This window comes from Lagopus leucura, unplaced genomic scaffold, assembly GCF_019238085.1.
Source record: "Lagopus leucura isolate 7727_CA_CO unplaced genomic scaffold, USGS_WTPT01 Super-Scaffold_73, whole genome shotgun sequence".
Taxonomy (NCBI): domain Eukaryota; kingdom Metazoa; phylum Chordata; class Aves; order Galliformes; family Phasianidae; genus Lagopus; species Lagopus leucura.
The window spans coordinates 90,013,709-90,031,325 of NW_024962252.1; the positions used below are offsets into that span (position 1 = coordinate 90,013,709).

Genomic DNA, 17,617 nt, shown 5'->3' on the forward strand with positions numbered 1-17,617 from the left:
AAAGTAAGATCTCTGGAAAAGCCAAAAGTATGCTGCAAGGAACCAACTGAAAAATCTTAACTCAGTAGTATTATTTATTGGTAAATGAGACCAGATATGGATGTATATATGGAATGAAATAAAAAGTAATGTCTGAATTGTCTTAAAGCCGGTAAGCAAGTTGAGCATATCTTCATTAAAACATTATGCACTTCTCATAGTGCAAAATGTAGATGAAGAGTAGTAGTAGTATGTACAGCCCTGTAACTGCAACGTAAATTCTTAAGCATGTAAAAGTATTTCAAGATGAAGCAATCTTCAAAAAGGAGGGACAAATTGAGTAATCTTTTACTGATTTTAGTAGTTGCTTCTTACGTGAGTAGTCCATTTGGTTTAAACGCAACTACTTAGCAGCATTCACAAGATCTCATTTGTCAAAGCCTCGTGGTTATTTAAGATATTATCATCTGTCATCATCCTTCACCTTCCTCATTTTGCTCTCCCCTCTCACTCTCTTGCTGTCCCAGTTTATCCTGGTGTTTAATACAGATCTGAGCTCAGATTGTAGACTTTTCACTGAATGATGTTCTTTCCTCTCGGCAGACTTTGAGAGGATGAGCACTTCCAACAGAGGTGCAGGGTGTAAAGCTGGCAGTGTTGATGTTTAAATCTAAAGTGAGCTAAAGATTTTATTTAGTTGCCATGCATCTGAGAGATTTTGATAACTAGCGTGGAAAGATTAAATTAACTTGAGATTTTGATAATAATTTCCTGTATTCCTCTTGTTAAAAAAATTTGTCAGGTTTTTTCTTTATTTTTTTGAAGAGCAGTCTGTTCCTCAGCCTCCAACAGAACAGAACACTGTTAAAACTGATTGAAATTGTACAGCTTGACTGAAAAGTAAGCTGAAGCCTATGATGGTCTGGTTCATGGAAGGATGTTTAAACAGTTTCTAACTTCTACTGGTCCGCTGGGTAATTCACTCCCAAGCCTATGGCACGCATTTTTGATAAGTGCGTTTGCACACATTCTGTGCATATTGCATATTGTGTGCAAGTTTCCATTTTGTTGCAGTAAATAGTGACTGTGACCTGAATTTGGAAATGAATGCCTTGATACTGAGTGCATTTTTGCTTATCTTTTTTCCTCATGTTGCATTCTTAATCCCTAACAGAAATCTTAACAGGTTGTTCTGTCATTGCTGGAACTTAACAAAGCAGCTTTTTTTGTATTTATCATAAATCATCTTTTGCCTTCTGCCAGTCACCAGCTTTCATCATAATGCCACTGATTTCCTGGCTTATTTCTTGCTTCCCATCCACTTGAATGACTCCAGCTCCCTCCTGTTTGGTTCACTGCAGTGTTGCTGCAATGACTGAGCTACCCTCTGTACAGCCATCTATATGGGTTTAAAATATTAGGAAAGTAACTTCTTTATTTACAGTTTTCTTTAAACATGTACTAGCTGACTGGCTTTGAGTTTTGTAAGTTGTATTTTCTTGAGTTCACATGTGGGTTTAGAAACTATCTGGAGGGACCAATCTCCATGAGCTCAGAAATCTTGGGGGTTTGCAGAGCTGGGTGTTTTGTTCTGGAAACCAGGCTAATATACTGATTAAACTGTTGAACAGTAATTCTCTCCTAAGCCGTGCACTTCTGCTTGTGTATAACCAACGAATCAAGAATTAAAGTTAGTCTTTCCAAGATTTCCTACAGTTCTTTAATGCTGCTATAATTCTGTAGAGAGACTCTTCAGATTTTCTTTTTATGAGAATGACTGTTTTGAGTGAATGAAACACGATGTTGTATATGTCATATATTTTAAGTACTGCTTGATTCTACTATACCATTTAGATTTGGCAGGCAGATAGAGGATCCTAATATCAGGCTGCTAAAAGCTGTAGCACAAGATTACAGGAGTGGCTTGCTTTTCCACCTACCTGTATTAAAGTTAGTAGTAGATTGGTAGTAGTTGAGGGAAATAACTGAGCTCCATATGAAATTGCTGTTGTCTTGTTATTGAAAAAGTCTTTTAGGAATAAAATGTACATTTTATGTGAATGTTCTCATCAAGAAATAAACTGTAAGATTAATTGCAAAGGTTTGCTGCAGATCAATGTTTATAAGGCATTGGTTTTCTTCTTAAAAAAAACTTCCTTAAATTTTTCTTTATTGACTTTTGTAAAGATTATTTTGTTTGCAACACCATTCTGTTTTTCTCAGTTTCTTATCAGTGGACATTCTCTCTGAAGATAGAATCTGAGCCTGTTAGCATCAGTATATAAAATTAGAATGATTAATAGCTCAATTACTTAACATTAATTTTAACACTTTTTGCCTTCAAGCAAATAGGCACATAGTATATTGAGTGCTTCTTGAGTATGTAAATAAATCATTTGTTTTGAGAACACTTTCTATGGCTTTAGAAAAAGTGTTAAGTAAGTTCTTGCTACTTATGTTAGATATATCGGTCAAGTTAAATAGGCCCCCTTCTAACTTTCTTTTTTTTTAATACAGCATCACAATTTTTGGTTTACGCCACTTGCGGCTTATTAAGCTTTTTTTTTTTTTTTTTTTCCAATTATCTGGAAAGGTAACTCTGAATTTCCTAAATTCATAGTGGTTTGGGATTCTTCCAGTAACCAAAATATCACTAAAATCCAAACAAAAGACTTAAGTAGCAGAAAGGTATTTTCCTCTTATAATCTGTTCGCTTGAAACCAGTCTGATCCTTTGGGAACCTTTGGAGAGTACATCGCAGGGCTTTGTCATGAACTGGACAAACCTTGCACTAGGAATTACACATCGCAGGTACTCTTGACCAGCAAAAGCATAACAGTTGAGATCCATAAAATCAGATCAAAATGAATTTTGGTGGTAGATAATGAAGACTGCTGATCTGGGAATTAGATTTTGCTTTCTGTGCTAAGCTGGTAGATTTTAGGTTATGCACTGAAAGGATCCTCCTGTTTTCTCTGCTTATTACCTGAGTTTCAACCTTTTCAGAAGAATGTATTTCAAAACCATCATTGTTCCTGAAAAATAGCTGCTTCAAATGGGAAATCAGTACTCCCATGTGTAACGTAGAAAGTGGTCCTTGCTGTTTTTACTACTATTTCAAAGTAAAGGAGGGAGGTTTAGATTGGATACAAGGGAGAAGTTTTTTACAGTGAAAGTGATGAGGCACTGGAACAGGTTGCCCAGAAATGTGGTGGATGCACTGTTCCTGGAGTCAATCAAGGACAAGGTAGATGGGGCTCTGAGCAACCTGATCAAGTTGTAGGTGTCCCTGTTCATTACAGGAGATTTGGACTAGATGACCTTTGAAGGTCCCTTCCAGCTCAAACAATTGTATGATTCTGTAAGTAGAATCTGTAAGACAGCTACATTGCGGCACTGAAAACACTGTAATCTTTGTCTCACAAGTCATGAAATGACTGGAAGATTTTTCATTCATGTATGGTTGGGTAGAAGGCTAGACTTCACTGTATCTGATATAGTATCTGATTCATCCTTCACTAGCAAGCCCCCCCACTTGTCTACCAGATTAAATAGCCCTGTCTGACCACACTGATCTGCTGGGCATCTATTATAACAGCATTGAGATCTAAAGATCTATGTGATTGAGCTTATGACACTGCTAATGTGACACTGACATTAAGAAAAATCATGCAATTGCAAGAATAGGAATTTAACTGCTTTTTTTTTCACTAATTATAATTTTTTTCATGTGTTACTGGGATAATACTTTATAACATTGCTTCATCTATATTGTTATATACAGACTGATGTTGGGGACTGTCTTGCTGCGTGTGCTCAGTGGGGCCTCAGTAGGGACTCTTACATGCTACTCCAATGTTAAATATGATTTATGGGACTCTTTGATGTTTTCTATTAAGTTTTTTTGATGAGAAACTTGAGCTACATTGATAAGTGCAACTCAGAAATAGTGTGGTTTGTTTCCTTTAAGCAGACATGAAATTTAATTATTTTTTACAGTTACTTTATTGGTACATAAGCATGTGCAACAGTTGTCCTGAGCATAGTAGGAGACTACTAGAAAATATGGACCCAAACCAGAGGAGGGAAAGGAAGCAGCAAAAACAAACAAAGAAAGTGTGAGCAATATTGTAAGGCTTATTCGTGGAAAAGGCCAAACCTTTCAGTCTTCTTCATGGTTGTAAGTTGTAAGGATACTTGATATGTGCAAATCCATATTTAGTTCTTTTGCAAGTATTTAATGCAGCTTTGCTGAACTGAACTGCGTTGGAAAGGGCTGCAGATGGCAGCCACCCTTCTTTTGAATGTTTTTGAAGGTTTATTTTTGAGTATAGATAGTACAAGAATGGATTTTCAATTTGAAAAGCCTAAAAGGAGTATATTTTGTGCCTAAGTCATGTTTATGTGTGGGTGTGAGCAGAAGTTCTTGGTTTTTTCCAGACATCTCTCTGGACAAATGTTAAGGATCTTCAGAGCAGGTTTTGCAAGGTCAGTATTTTGAGCAGGTAGGGTAGTAAGTCTTTGTAAGCTTCATTTCTGCACGCCCTTAGCTGAGTTTAGTGACAAAAAGGAGTGAGCTTACCCTAGGATTTTAAGAGCACAGATTTCTAATAGATCTTGGCAGTTCAAAGGCTAAAGAAGCATTTTAATCTTGTGCCCACCCAGTCTCTATACAAATGTAAATATGTCTGTCTTTAACAATTTGCCAAGAAATGTGGTTTTAATTTGTTAGCAGCAACCCCACTCCCTGCAGCTCTTTCAGAGTCAAGTCACAAGTCTGGCGGTGCTTTGACGTTTTTCTCTGTCGTGGTGTCATTGTTTATATGATGTCTGCTTCTGCTGTCCTCCTTTTTATGCCTGGAATATTTTTCTTTAATTATTTCACTGCCTAAAAGGAATTCGGGATTACTAGACAGGATGAGAACAGATTAGCTTTTTTTTCTTTCTTTAACAAGTTCTGAAGTTCCCATAGGAAATAAATAGTATTCCCAAAACAGACAGGATTTCTTATTTTTCTTAATTAACTAAAATAATTAAGTCTAATAAAGAAAATAAAGGAAGTATCGCCAGTAATGGCTGAATCTCTTAGTTGTTTATGGAGTGCCCATTGTTGTTATTTGTGACTCTTTGCCTTCTATTGTGGACTTATTCCAGCCTTAGGGAGTTTACATCACTCCTAATAGCAAAAGGCTCTTTGGTTCCCACAGAGTTTTTCAAAGACTGACTCATATGCCTCATGTTAATTGTTCAGCTCTCAAAATACAGCACTTACAGGGTGTGGTTCTAAGGGGAAAATCTACTGTACTTAGAGGGCATGTTCAGAAGTGTTTCACATATAAATCATTTTGATTATTTTTTTAATACCTTAACCCTTTTCTGTCACTGTGTTGTGCGATAAGTTACTGGCAAACAAAATGAAAGGTTGATGATGGCACAGCAAACGTGTCTGCCCTTCCATTCTGAGCCATTAACTTCCAGTCTGACTCAACTCACAGCGGAATGGCTTGTTATCTCCACCTCTCTCTGGGGTCTGCTCTTCACACCCTTGACTGCACATTCCAGGCAGCAATCGTTCACTGCTTATAATGGGATACAAGTTAGAACTGAGGTTTATTGCTTACCTGCAGTAGTAAGTATGTGTGGACAGCAGCCGTCCTCGATCCTCCCCTGTCTGCACTGACACACAGGTTTTTGTACCAAGTGCTACTTTCCACCCATTGTTTACCATATCTATGAAAATCATCTTAGTGGTCTGGTGATCCTATCATAGGCTGCCTCACTGATGTTCTCAGCTGAGGACTGAAGCAGACGTAATGCAATTAGCCTTTCCAATTACTATAACTTGCAACGAGGAAAGTTCAGATGCTTCTCTGTTTGTACTTCTCTGGCTAACTAAGAGTGCTCTCTGGCTGCTCTGATACAGCATTATTGTGCAAGATCCTTCAGTCTGAGTCGTGCAGATGTTACAGGAAGTCAAATTAGTTTCTACAGACTTTACAGTTAGTTTGTGCATTCTCTTAAAAGTAGCACAGATCTTTTAGTATCTTCATAATATTTCCTTCTTCAGTAGCTCACAAAATATGAAAACATATGAAGTTAAATTAGGAAGCCCATATCTCTCGCAGGAATAGAAGCAGCAATTCATCCTTCAGATTAAACTAGTCAGGCTTGATTTTTGAGATTGAAATCGCTTTGCATGCACGTCCAATGTATTTGTGCTTATTGTAAACACGTGTTGCAGTGTTTGTGCACAGAACTTCATGTATCTGTTAATGTACACACAAACATTTGCACAGATTGCCTCTGAAACGAAGGCTCAAAACAGCTGTAGTTTTTTGAAGTGTCGCAAGGGCCCATTTTCTTTGCCTGACTTGACTACCCTCTTTCTGCTCACAAGGCAGAAAACTGATTTCACTGCTTTGTTCTTCTGGAAAGAGTGTTGGGATTTACCCCTTCTCCTATAGGAACTGAAATGGGCAGCTTAATCCCATCTCAGTGACAGGTTCCTGAGTGGCGTTCTAGGTAACATGTTTCATATACATGCTTAGCTTCCTCCCTCTGCTGTCCCTGTGTTTCCATTCTTTCATACTGCCTGGCTTTTAGTGAGCTGGATTTAGAGCTCGGATCAAGAAATGATATCAAGAACCACTTCCTACATTTGATGATCCCCCAGTCAGAAGTTTCATCATTTGATCTGATGGAGAAAAAAGCTATCAGAGGAAAGGAGGCACAGAGAGCTTCTTCTCTTCTTGACTTTGCAATGTTGTTTTTTTTTTTTTTCCTTTCTAGCCTCAGAGATAATATTATTTTGAAGTGTGTGGTGGTTAATAGTGAAGTCAGCAACTGGCCCTTCTCTCATTGAGATCCTTTCATTGTGAAAGGAAATGCTCACAGCTTGAAGAAAAAGAGCATTTTCCTTCCCTCCCTGTTGCCTCAATCTCACATTATTTAAAAATATGGTACTGCTGTTAGTTGAGACCAGAAAGAATTCCCCTGTTGTCCTGTAGTAGCCAACCACCACAAGCTTGAGTGTTTGAATGTTAGTATTAAAAATTTTAACCCTTACCTTCTTAAATGAGCAAGTAATACTCTGTATATTTTTTGTAAGTATGGAAAATTATGGGAATTCTTCTGAGAATAAGTGTATAGACCACTGCGCCAGTCAGTCTCTTCAGAAAAAAACTGACAAACATGCTCCTGTCTGCAAGAGAGATTCCTGGCATTTGTCACAGTTTGAGCCACAAAGATGTCAAATATTTGCCAACAGTTTCTCAGACAGTTTGGAAAGCTGCATCCTTTATGTTTCAGTCTTGTTTGTTTGTGATATATTTTAGCATATGAAATATGTTCACCGGGAGTCTGAAAAGGGAGTGAACTGACTAGACCCAAGTATTAAAAAATTAAAAATAATTCTCTTCTTTGCTGTTTCTTTTAGACTGCTCAGATCAGAATAATAAAGAACATCTGCAAGTCTTAGTATTAGAAATGAAGCTTAATGTTGAATAATTGTATCTTGATGTGTCACATTTCAAACCTGTGTTTTCTTTTGGAACAGAAAGAAGTTTCCAATGGGACATCAGAATATTTTTCTGAATCTGCTGAAAACAGAAAGCTTCAGCTTAGTCTGAACGAACAGATAAAGCAAGATATCTTGAAGGAAATGTATGTCTCTTTGTTTCTAAGTTGTTATATTTAGAACCTGATAGAATTTGTGTTAATAGAATCTAGTCTATGTAGTAAAATGTCAAATAATATGAACGTCTCTCTAAAAGATTATTCAACATCATTAGGGCTGTCGCTCTGCTGTGAATAAAGGAGGTAAAATGATCCTTCTTATTCTGTACGACATAAAAAAATGAAAGCTGTTATAACCCGTATAGATATCTCCTGTAACACAAGGCAGAACCAAAACAGGGTATCTTTTTCTTGAAAGAAGCTCTGAGCCAAAATAAATAAGTGCTGTTTGAGTCTGGTGAAAAACACTTGCAAATATGTATTTCATTTGTTTGGAGAATCTGCAGTGGTTGTGTGATAGTCTGGATATTTTGCCACAGCTGAAGAGTGCCCTGCACAGCTCTGGCCTGTAGTAGATGAGGGCTTTGGTTGGTCAGCAGAGCGTGTTGCCTGCTGTACCAGGGTGCTATTTTTATTTGCACCAACTGCCAGAATTTCCACATATTTAGTATATCAACCGTGGACTTGGGGATTTGCTGTGAAGTCTGGCAAACTTCCATTTTAACCCATGTTGTCTTGTTTGTTGTTTTTGGAAGGGAGATTAGATTTGGAGGATGCCAGTTCTACCTATTCTGTAGGAACCACTTTTCGAAGGAGTTAAATATCAATCTGGGAACTGCTTGGTGCCAGCAGACCAGCAGAAGGCAGTGCCAATATGGGGTGTTCTATAGCAATTTAGACTGAAAACTTTAAGTAGGCAGCTTCAGTACTCGTGCACAAAGTTCATTTCGCAATCTGTGTGAAGTTTGGATTGGTAGGTAAGGCACTCTGCCGAGGAGTGTGTATGAACTGATGCTCTGTCATGTCCCTTGTGATTGATTCCCTTTTCCTGTATAATTCCTTTCAGAATATCATCTGCGTGCATTACCTAAGTCCTTCCCAGATGAGCAGGCTTGATATTAGATGAGTGGTGGTTAGCTTTAAAGTAGTGCTTTGAAATGTCCTGGGAAAAATTCCAGAGGAATGTTTCTAAACTAGAGATTAGAAAGTCACACAGGCGCACACACTGCTTCTCCAGCCTGCCCCCCTCTATTCTTAGATATACATTATGCATATGGATATCTGGGAATGGTTTGGAATCATTTAGGCACTTATGACATACTATTTTATCTAGCCGGTTTGGGAAGGAATTCAATATACTTATGTTGTGTTGACCTTTAACACTTGTAATGAATCCAGTTCTGCCTCTTGGAATAGAATGTGAACTCCTTAGTGGCTTAGTCATTAATAAGTAGGGTTCCCCTAGTGCAGTGGAAAATCAGATGGATAATACTTGATATTATCCACACTAGGCAAACATTACTGCTTGTCAAGATGATATACGGGGATTTTTTTTCCACAGTCAAAAAGAGAGTTGCCCTGGTGGTCTTTCAGATTTTGTAAGAGGGGCAGATTGAGACAGCAAACATTTCTTTTTATTAAAAACAATATCCCTTTTTATTGCAGTGTGAAAAGGACAAAAAAGGGGAAAAATAGTGTGAGCAAACCTCAAACCAACAAGGACTCCAAGAAAGTGGATCTTGGCTCAGTGGGCTTACAGACAGGGAACAGAAAGAATGACTGTCAAACTTCTCCCAGTCCTCAATCAGAAGTGAAATGGAGGAGCACAGGACGGCTAAAGAACTGCATAAATACAGCTGAGAGCAACTTGGAGTTTCCTGTTTCAGGGCTGGAAAATAATGTTAATCAGAGACAGGCAGAGGATGCTAGCAGCCAGCAAAAACCTCATTCTGTGGAGCGGTTGAAGTCAAGACTTCTAAGCAAAAATTCTCCTTGTAGCTATGAGTCAGCACTGCTAGGCCCAAAACAAAATCAAAAAATATCTGAAACACAGTCTCAACAAAAGAGTTGTAGTTCAGAAGAAAAGTTAAACCATTTCAAAGAAATATCCTCTGAAGAGACTCCTTTTATTCCTGGCAACACAGAAAGGAGTAAGTGCAGTGATGATCACCTAGGTCTGTTCTTGGAGGAGAAGACCCCACTTAATTCCAGGTTGTTTTCTAAACAAGACTTTAAAAAAATTGCATCTGATGAAAACTTACTTACTTTTGGAACAAAACAATCCCAGCCTCTTTCTATGAGGACAAACCAAAATGAGCCAGACACAACCACTGAAGAATTACCTGTGGTGCCTTCAGCATCCTATTTAGAAATGCAGACTGTGTCTTCAAAGAAGCTGATCCAAAAAAGGAAAAAAGAAGGTGAAGATGGTCTCAGGAAGTTAAAACTACGAAGGCTTAAGAAACCATAAAGACTGAAATATCACCATGGTAGTGTGGGCAGACAGCCAGATTTGTGCTTGGAAAGCATATACAAAAAGTAGGAAGCAATTAAATTTAAAAAAAATTATTTTTTAAAAAAGTCAAAATTAGATAAAATTTTAAATAACCAGTTAACGAGGCATCTTAGCTATTTGGAACTGTAATGAAGATAATTATATCTTTTCGTATTAGATGCATAAATATTGTACAAACCAAGTGTAATATTTAGAGAAAGAAAAATCTCCTATAACATAATATTTACTAAGCAAAATTTCAGACCAGTGATTGTTTTGATACTATTAAGAAGTCCTGACAGCTGATGACAGTATGAGCTCAAATCACTATTGTAATCCCTCAACAGCTACAGTTATCTTTTTTTTTTCCTTGTTTCTAAGCACACAGTTTGTTTTGGTCAAAATTAATCCTTTTCCATGTTAGGAAGTTTCTGGTTTGTTCATATGATATTTACAAGAGTAAGGCAAGTTGAGGTTATTTCAAATACATCTTTAGCTGGATTTTGATATTGCTGGTAATTGAAGGGCCGCATTTTCAGTTGGCTTTCCCTTGCTTGTGCTTGGGCAGTTTTCACATGAATACCTATTTCTAAACTGAGCTGTGGATACAAGTGGTCATGCATTTGCTACCTGTAAAAATGTAACACAAACATGCACTCAGGTTTCAAAATCAACCCTTGTTTGTGTGTGAGGTCACCACATGGTGCTTTTGAGGTGTTAGCAATTGGGATTTTTTAAGATAGAGATAATTTTTAACTGTTCAAGGCTTTTTGGTACTCTTTTTGTAACTTGAATGCTAATGTGCTGTGGAAATGTAACTTCCTATTTCATGTTTATATTTTTAAATGGTTAAAATAAAACGGCAAGCAATTTCCTTTTGACCCTTCTCTCAAAATCAGTGTAAGCACAGACATTTTATGTGAAGAAAATATTGCAAAATTCTTACTGGCACACACTTATGTTGTGAGTAGACTCATCTAGATTCATGGGGAGATCCACATCCGTGGCACTAGAGGTGGTGTGTAGTATTGGTTAGAGTCAATAACTCAGCAGCTGTCAGCAAAGCACTGATAGTTGAACAGCATCATTGCTGCTATAAAAAACTTCTGCTTTTACTATAAAGGAAAAGGATTCTGCATGCATGCTAGAATACATGAATACATGTTCTTTTTTTGTCTTTCAGCCTGTTTACGTGTTACAGTGCTTTGCAGTAAGGTTGCTAATGCTTGCCAATCTTCAGGCTCTGCAGAAAGGTCTTTCCTAGTAGCAAGCAAAGGGAAGGCTGTAAATGAACCTGGGTTTGGAATAACAGCCTGAGGTATGTTTACTGCTCTTTTGTTTTGAGATATAAAGAGTATAAGGACATCTAGTTAAGTTTCAGAGAAATAAAAGTAAGTAAAACAGAATTGCTTGATTATTTATATTAAGGTTTCAGCCATTTTCTAGATGGCTTATTTAAGTCCTAAGGGTGAATAATCTGACAACAAATGGTACAAGCATATATTCTAGTCTGCAGTTTTACATTTCCTTTATTTCTACTGTGCTTCTGAATTTTCCATTATATTCTTGGTTGCAACAGGTAACTGTAGGAGATGAACTATTAGAAGATTATTATGTAAGAACAGACACATGTTGAGTTGGCAGATTTACTTTAGGTTTTTTGTTTATTTGTTTTTGATATTTGTTTTTTTTGTTTTGTTCTGCTTAGCAAAGGGGCGTTATGATGGCTTTCCCAAAGTGGCAAACACACAGATTGTTTCTGTGAGAACTGTGGGCAGGCTGGAGCAAGTAAGCCCCAAACTACTACTAATAGCTTCAGAGTCAGAAGCTTCCCCTCCTCTTGCACTTCTCTTATTCAAAAGAACATAATTCAAGTATTAGAATCAAGTGTGATGCAAGATACACTTCACCATGTGTATCTTATATCAGTGAATATTACTATTCTTACTAGTTTGGCCTTATAATTACAGATTAGTTTTACTTGTAACTGAGTAACATATCTGCATCCACCCTTAAAAATGACTCTCATACGTTTGTAAGGGCAGATAAAATTATTGCTTTTTCTGCAGCTGAGTACTTGATTTTGCTTTTAGGATATTTTGTTTTGTTACGTAGAGTGCTGTCTCCCATCACCTTACTGATAACATGAGAACATCTGTTTAAAATAGTGATCTTGTAAAATTAACAAATGTAGGCATAGATTGTTTAAAAATGTTTGAGCTTACAGGCCCAGAACAATTACAGTGAACTTTACAGTGAACTGTAATTGGTGGTTTGTTAGGTCCCTAGGCTTGTTTCTGAGACCCACTGCTTTCTAGATGTGTATTTAGCAGTTAATTTGAAAAGCTATCTCTTGGATCCTTTCAGAAATGCAGGGGATTTTAGGGAAAAAGTTTCAATATTGTCATTTCTGGATTTTAGATGGTGCTACCACTCAGAATTGTTCTTTCTTCTCCTCTGTGCATTAGGACTACTATAAAAGTTTACCTTTTGCAAATGCTGTGGAGAATTTAATGTGATACCTGAAATGTGTTGTTAGCATATGCTTGTGTTACCTGTCTGCTTTCACCCCGAGGTTCTTCTCCTGAGCCTTGGGGTTTTTCTTTATCTGCAGTCCACCTGCATCCAGATGACTGACAGACGTGTGTGGTCTGGCATGCTCTAGAAATGCTAACCTGGTTTCCAAGTCATGGTTAGGATCAGGAGAAAAAAGAATGCCTGCTGGAAACTGAGCCCCAGTAATGGAAAACGAGCAGCTTTCAAGTCTTGGCCCAGGCTTGCTATTACAAATTTGCTACACAGCAGAGTTAGCATACCTTTTTATTAAAGATATTAAATATTTAAGGCTCTATTCTATTCTGAAGTCTCCATTGAAGCACAGAAATAACGTCTTCATTTTTTTTCTTCTGGGTTTGTTTTTTACGTTTGCTTTTTCTTCAGTGCTTCTTTGAACTTCTCTGAAATATGTGTAGGTCTGAGCAGCTGACTGGCCACAGCCCACAGTCTGCTTAATTTGGTCTGTGCTGTTTGCTGATAGCGAAGCAATCCTTTCCCAGCCAAACTAATGTGCCCAGACCATCATTTCCAGTACATGTTACAAAGAAGCAGTTAAAATATTTGTGTAGTGAACCTGTGTATTTAAACGTACATCAAAGGCTAGGCCAGCCTTTTACATATTTATATATTAAAAGAAAGCAGCTGATGTAAAATATCCTTTGCCCAGCGCTGACCCGTAGGAAAGTTTTCAGCTAGTAGAACACTTCTATTTGGGTGATAGGCACTGTGCTAGTTCTGATGATTGTCAAATTGTAGTTCTGCATACCAGGTTCTACAGCTCATACAAGCATGTTACTACCACTGCATTGCCGCATTTCAGCGTAACACTTGACTTGAAGAATATCGAGAACACTTGTTTCTAACAAAAAAGGAAAATTTTAAGAACAAAACCTTTCTTTACTACAAAATATTTGTCTCAGTGAAGTGTTAGATAAACTTGCTGGAACATTTATTTTTTCAGTGTAAATTTCCTTCCCTCTCACAACTCTGCATGTGGGTCACATTCTTTGGCTTTTAATTGGCATTTTTACATCATCATCTCATTGGCTTTTGAAGGGAAAGTTGATCTTTTTTAAAGGAAAAATATAGAGGAAATAACTTTTTGTTTGCATTGAAAAGCAGTTGAAATAAGAATGTAAAATGTAACTAGAATATCCATGTTGTTCATGTTAACAGTAGTTATCTTGTTGTCTGTATCAGTACCTAATGAAATGTCTCCTGCTGTATTAAAGCGCTCCAATGCAAGCTTGAGCAAACACAGTTAATAGTATCAAGAGTCTTTGAGCAGCAGTGGAAAATGTGGCTTGGCCTCAGAAATTAGGTTTAATACAAGGCACTCCTCACTTTGCATTCTGCTTTTTTCTTCTCTGATAATCATTAAATAGTATCCAGAAAACTATATGAAGGAAAGATTGGGCACTGGGGAAACAGCAGCACATCGAGCCTTTCATCAATGGGATATCAAGGTGTTCTGCTGCTGAACCTGAGAGGAGTATGAATATGCTTATTTTGATGGTTGAGAGCAAGCAGTTTCTTTATGGTAATGCATGTTGGTTAAAGAGCTCATACAAAGTCTTTCATCAACTTGTTCATCTATTTCTTAACACAGTTCTCCCTTCTTGCTCACTTCTTTATTCCAGATAACTTCCTGGAACCTGGTAGTGTGTGACCTTGTCTCTTCCACAGTGGCAAGAAGATGACATTTTTAGACTGGGACTTTTTGTTCAACATTGGCTTATGCTAAGAATTTGTATAATAGTTGTGAAAACAATGTTGTGCCCTAGGGCATTTCAGCTATAACCTGGAATGTGTCCAGGGAAATAGCCTCCAACACCCTAACTCCTTTCCCACGTTTCAGTTATTCCAGAGTCGGGTATTCGTTTCTGTGAGAGGTAGCAACGTCCTTTTTGTGAATGAGAAATTCACTGATTTGCTCATATGTTGCCAGATACATCCTTTAGTAGAGCTGAGACAACCCCTTCAGTTACTACCTCAGCAACAAGAATTGGTAATCTAGCTCTGGAACTGCTTTATTTTCTGCCAGAATAATTGTCTTTTTGATTATGCACCAAATCTTTAAGGAAAAGGGTCTAGAGCTATAATTTGAGAGATGTGCGTGCCCTTTTTTAATATTCATGTGATCTCATAACGCTAGAATGAAAAGAATAGAAGTTTATTCCTCCACCCTGTAGAGAAACTGGTTGGAACAATTTGCACATCACAGAGAAGGAGCTGGCTGGAAGCTGTGGGCTGCAACTCTGGTCTGACGCCTGTCTGATACCGCAGCGCTCCGCGGCTGCCCCAGTGCTCGGTAAGCCATCTGCCAACCATCCGATGGCCAACAGACTGCTCACAACCTTCAACTCTTTTCTCCTCCACGTCCAAGAATTGGAATTAATCACATTCAGCACAGACATTTTTCTGTTTGGTTTTGTATTCCCAAACCAAGGGGAAAAATGGCTAGCCTTTAAAAACAGACTCTGTAAACAGTAATCATAATGACCACTGGTGTTACTACTGCAAAAGGAGAAGCTGAAAAATTCTTGAATATCAAGCATCTGTTAGTATCTTGCTTCTTTTAGAAAGGGAGGAGGAGCTTATGCAATCACTTCCATCATCTGGGGAGGAAAAGGCTGAATTTGGTACTTCCCTTGTCAGAACTTCTCATCTTCTTTGCGGACACAAATATAAAAATTGCCTTTGCCTTGTGACTTGTTCCGGGGGAACCCTGCAAAGCCAAAGGGCTGCAATCCAAGCTAGAGGATGAAGGCTGGAGCAGGCACACTGGGGATAGCAGATGACAAGCTGCATCATCCAGTCTTCAAGGAGCAAAGGAGAAAGTAACCATGTACATTTTCTAGCTTGCCAGGGAGCTGATTAATAATATTAACTCTTGCCATGGAGAGGTGTCCATTGGTGCAAGAACAAGTATTGCTACTATAAAGAGAAAAATATTTTCATCTGTGAAGATAGCTTGAGGATTGCTAGTTTCATATTTATGCCCTGAGCTGGTTTGTATTACTTAGATGCTGGGCTTCAAATATACAAGAGCTGTCTGGCTGTCATTTGCTTGTATTAACAACACAGAAATAGCCGTTCCCAAGGCTATCCTTCACCCAGTGACATGAATTTATTGTCAGGCTGATGTAATATGCATGGTCAGCAGCTTTTTTGCTAGTCACCTCCATGTAAGGTGGGCCCTTTCCATGTGGAGGTGCAGTGACTTTGATGTGGCTGTGTTCAGTTCACGTTGAACCAAACCCAGATTTGATGGGCTCAGTTAACCATAGGAATAGCAGAACTGTGGGAGCAAAGAGGAGCAACTTACGAACTTTAAAAATATGTTTAAATGGCAGCTCAAGAAGCACACATTTTTCATTCTTAGATAAATAGGAATCCAGACACACTTGCAGCAGGAGGCTTCTCATGACTAAACAGAATGCATCTTCCCAAAGTAGTAAACCATGAATGAACAGTTTCCATAAATGTAAACATGCCTTGATATTCTAATGGAAAAGCCTTAAATGTTTGTATTTCTATTTATTTTCATCCCAATAGAAAACATTTTGTATATCAACCCTCCACTGGGGGGTAGTTCTGGGCTTTGGAAGACTGCTTTTTTTTTTGTAAATTCTCCAGTGTAAAGTAAGCTTGAAGCTACCACTGAGATACAAGGATATAATGTAACTTTTACCTCTCTGATTTTGTGAGGCCATCAGGTTATGAGTTACACAGGAAATCAATGCCGTAACAAAACCTCCGCATGGTCAACACAGTGCTTTGTTGCCATGGAAAAAAATATATAAAAATAAATTAATACTATGCTCAACATTTTCCTTTATGCTGTCTTTGGAGATCTAAATAGCATTGGCACTGTGTTAGATGATTAAGTCTAATTAGAATTTGCCTCAGCAGGCTTTGAAGTAGCATGTCACAAACACGTTCCCATGACTAGCAGAAATCCTGGTGTTCTGTTTTTTTTTGTTTTTTTGTTTTTTTTGCTTAGTAGAAGGCTGTCTCGAATTTGAAGGAATAAGCCTAAGTGTAAATGTTTATGTGATTTAGAAGCAGTAGATGGTTTTGCACTGTTGAAGTTGAGATCTCTGTGAAGTGTAGACTAGAGGAAGGTTGTTAATTCAGTGTTATAGTACAGAAAACAAGTCAGTTGATAGCCTCACTGTGCCTCTAAGCCAGCTGGAGGATTCCATTAAGTGGCTTTTTTAGATGCAACTTCTTTGCTTTATTGCAGATTGTAGAAATTTAGGAACAAAGGAAAAAGAATACTTATGGGATTTGTTTAGGTATTGTTGAAGTGGACAGACGAAGGTAATCTTGTCAATTTTTCCTTCAGCAAGCAGTAAACTGGTGATTCCCTGGTACTTCAGCTACATGACATGCAACTGTGAACAGTAAGAGCAGTAACCCTTTCAAGGTATTATGTAGCAACAAGTTAGAATCTCATCTTAAAATAAGCTTGAAAAAAAAAAGTAACACTAAAGAATGAGATTTTACCTTTTTTTTTTTTTTTTCCAAATGGTGATAAAGACAGTACAGAACAGTAGGTCTTGTGCTCAGATTATTTTCAAGTGTTTGTATTATAACAATCTTTATATAAGCTATCTGCATTTATTACAAACAAATATGAAAGAAAAAGCCTATTGTTTTTCAACTCTTGCATGGAGTGGCTTAAGATGAAGTACAAGAAGGAATACGAACCTCTTTCATATTATTTGTCAGCTGAATTTGTTATTTACTTAATGTTTCTGTCAGCTTTAGCAAAGCAAAGTCACAGCTTCATTGGGAAACTCATTGGGAAACGTGCTAAAATGAAGAGCAGGGTATCATTCAACTGACCAGTACTTCCACACCCAGCCCCTCAAAGCCAGGAGGGGCTGCATTAGTTAAGCACTGAGCCATTTCAGAGTATTCTGAGAGTTTATTTTATGCTTTACAAAGCATTTTTTTGCCCATTAGGCATCAGTATAATCTATGGCTCCTTTCCCATCCAGGTCAGCAGTTTGTATCTTGCCTAGCTACTTAGATTTGGTTACCAGCTGGTTCATTGGCCCATGC

The 17,617-nt window shown here is 37.8% G+C and overlaps 1 protein-coding gene across 6 annotated transcripts in view; it reads left to right on the plus strand.

The window, feature by feature from the left end:
• LOC122192270 (SLX4 interacting protein) overlaps positions 1–17,617 on the plus strand; it is a 94,336-nt gene that overhangs the window by 62,050 nt on the left and 14,669 nt on the right. For 4 of the 6 annotated variants that reach the window (XM_042892816.1, XM_042892795.1, XM_042892807.1 and 1 more), the window contains 2 exons: positions 7,535–7,641; positions 9,160–10,869. In XM_042892816.1, the coding sequence (XP_042748750.1) occupies positions 7,535–7,641; positions 9,160–9,964 (912 nt within the window). In that variant the 3' untranslated portion in view covers positions 9,965–10,869. Of the gene's footprint in view, positions 1–7,534; positions 7,642–9,159; positions 10,870–11,171; positions 11,307–14,184; positions 16,376–17,617 lie in introns of those variants that run through there. The other 2 variants (XR_006182577.1, XR_006182576.1) reach the window with 2 other exon arrangements.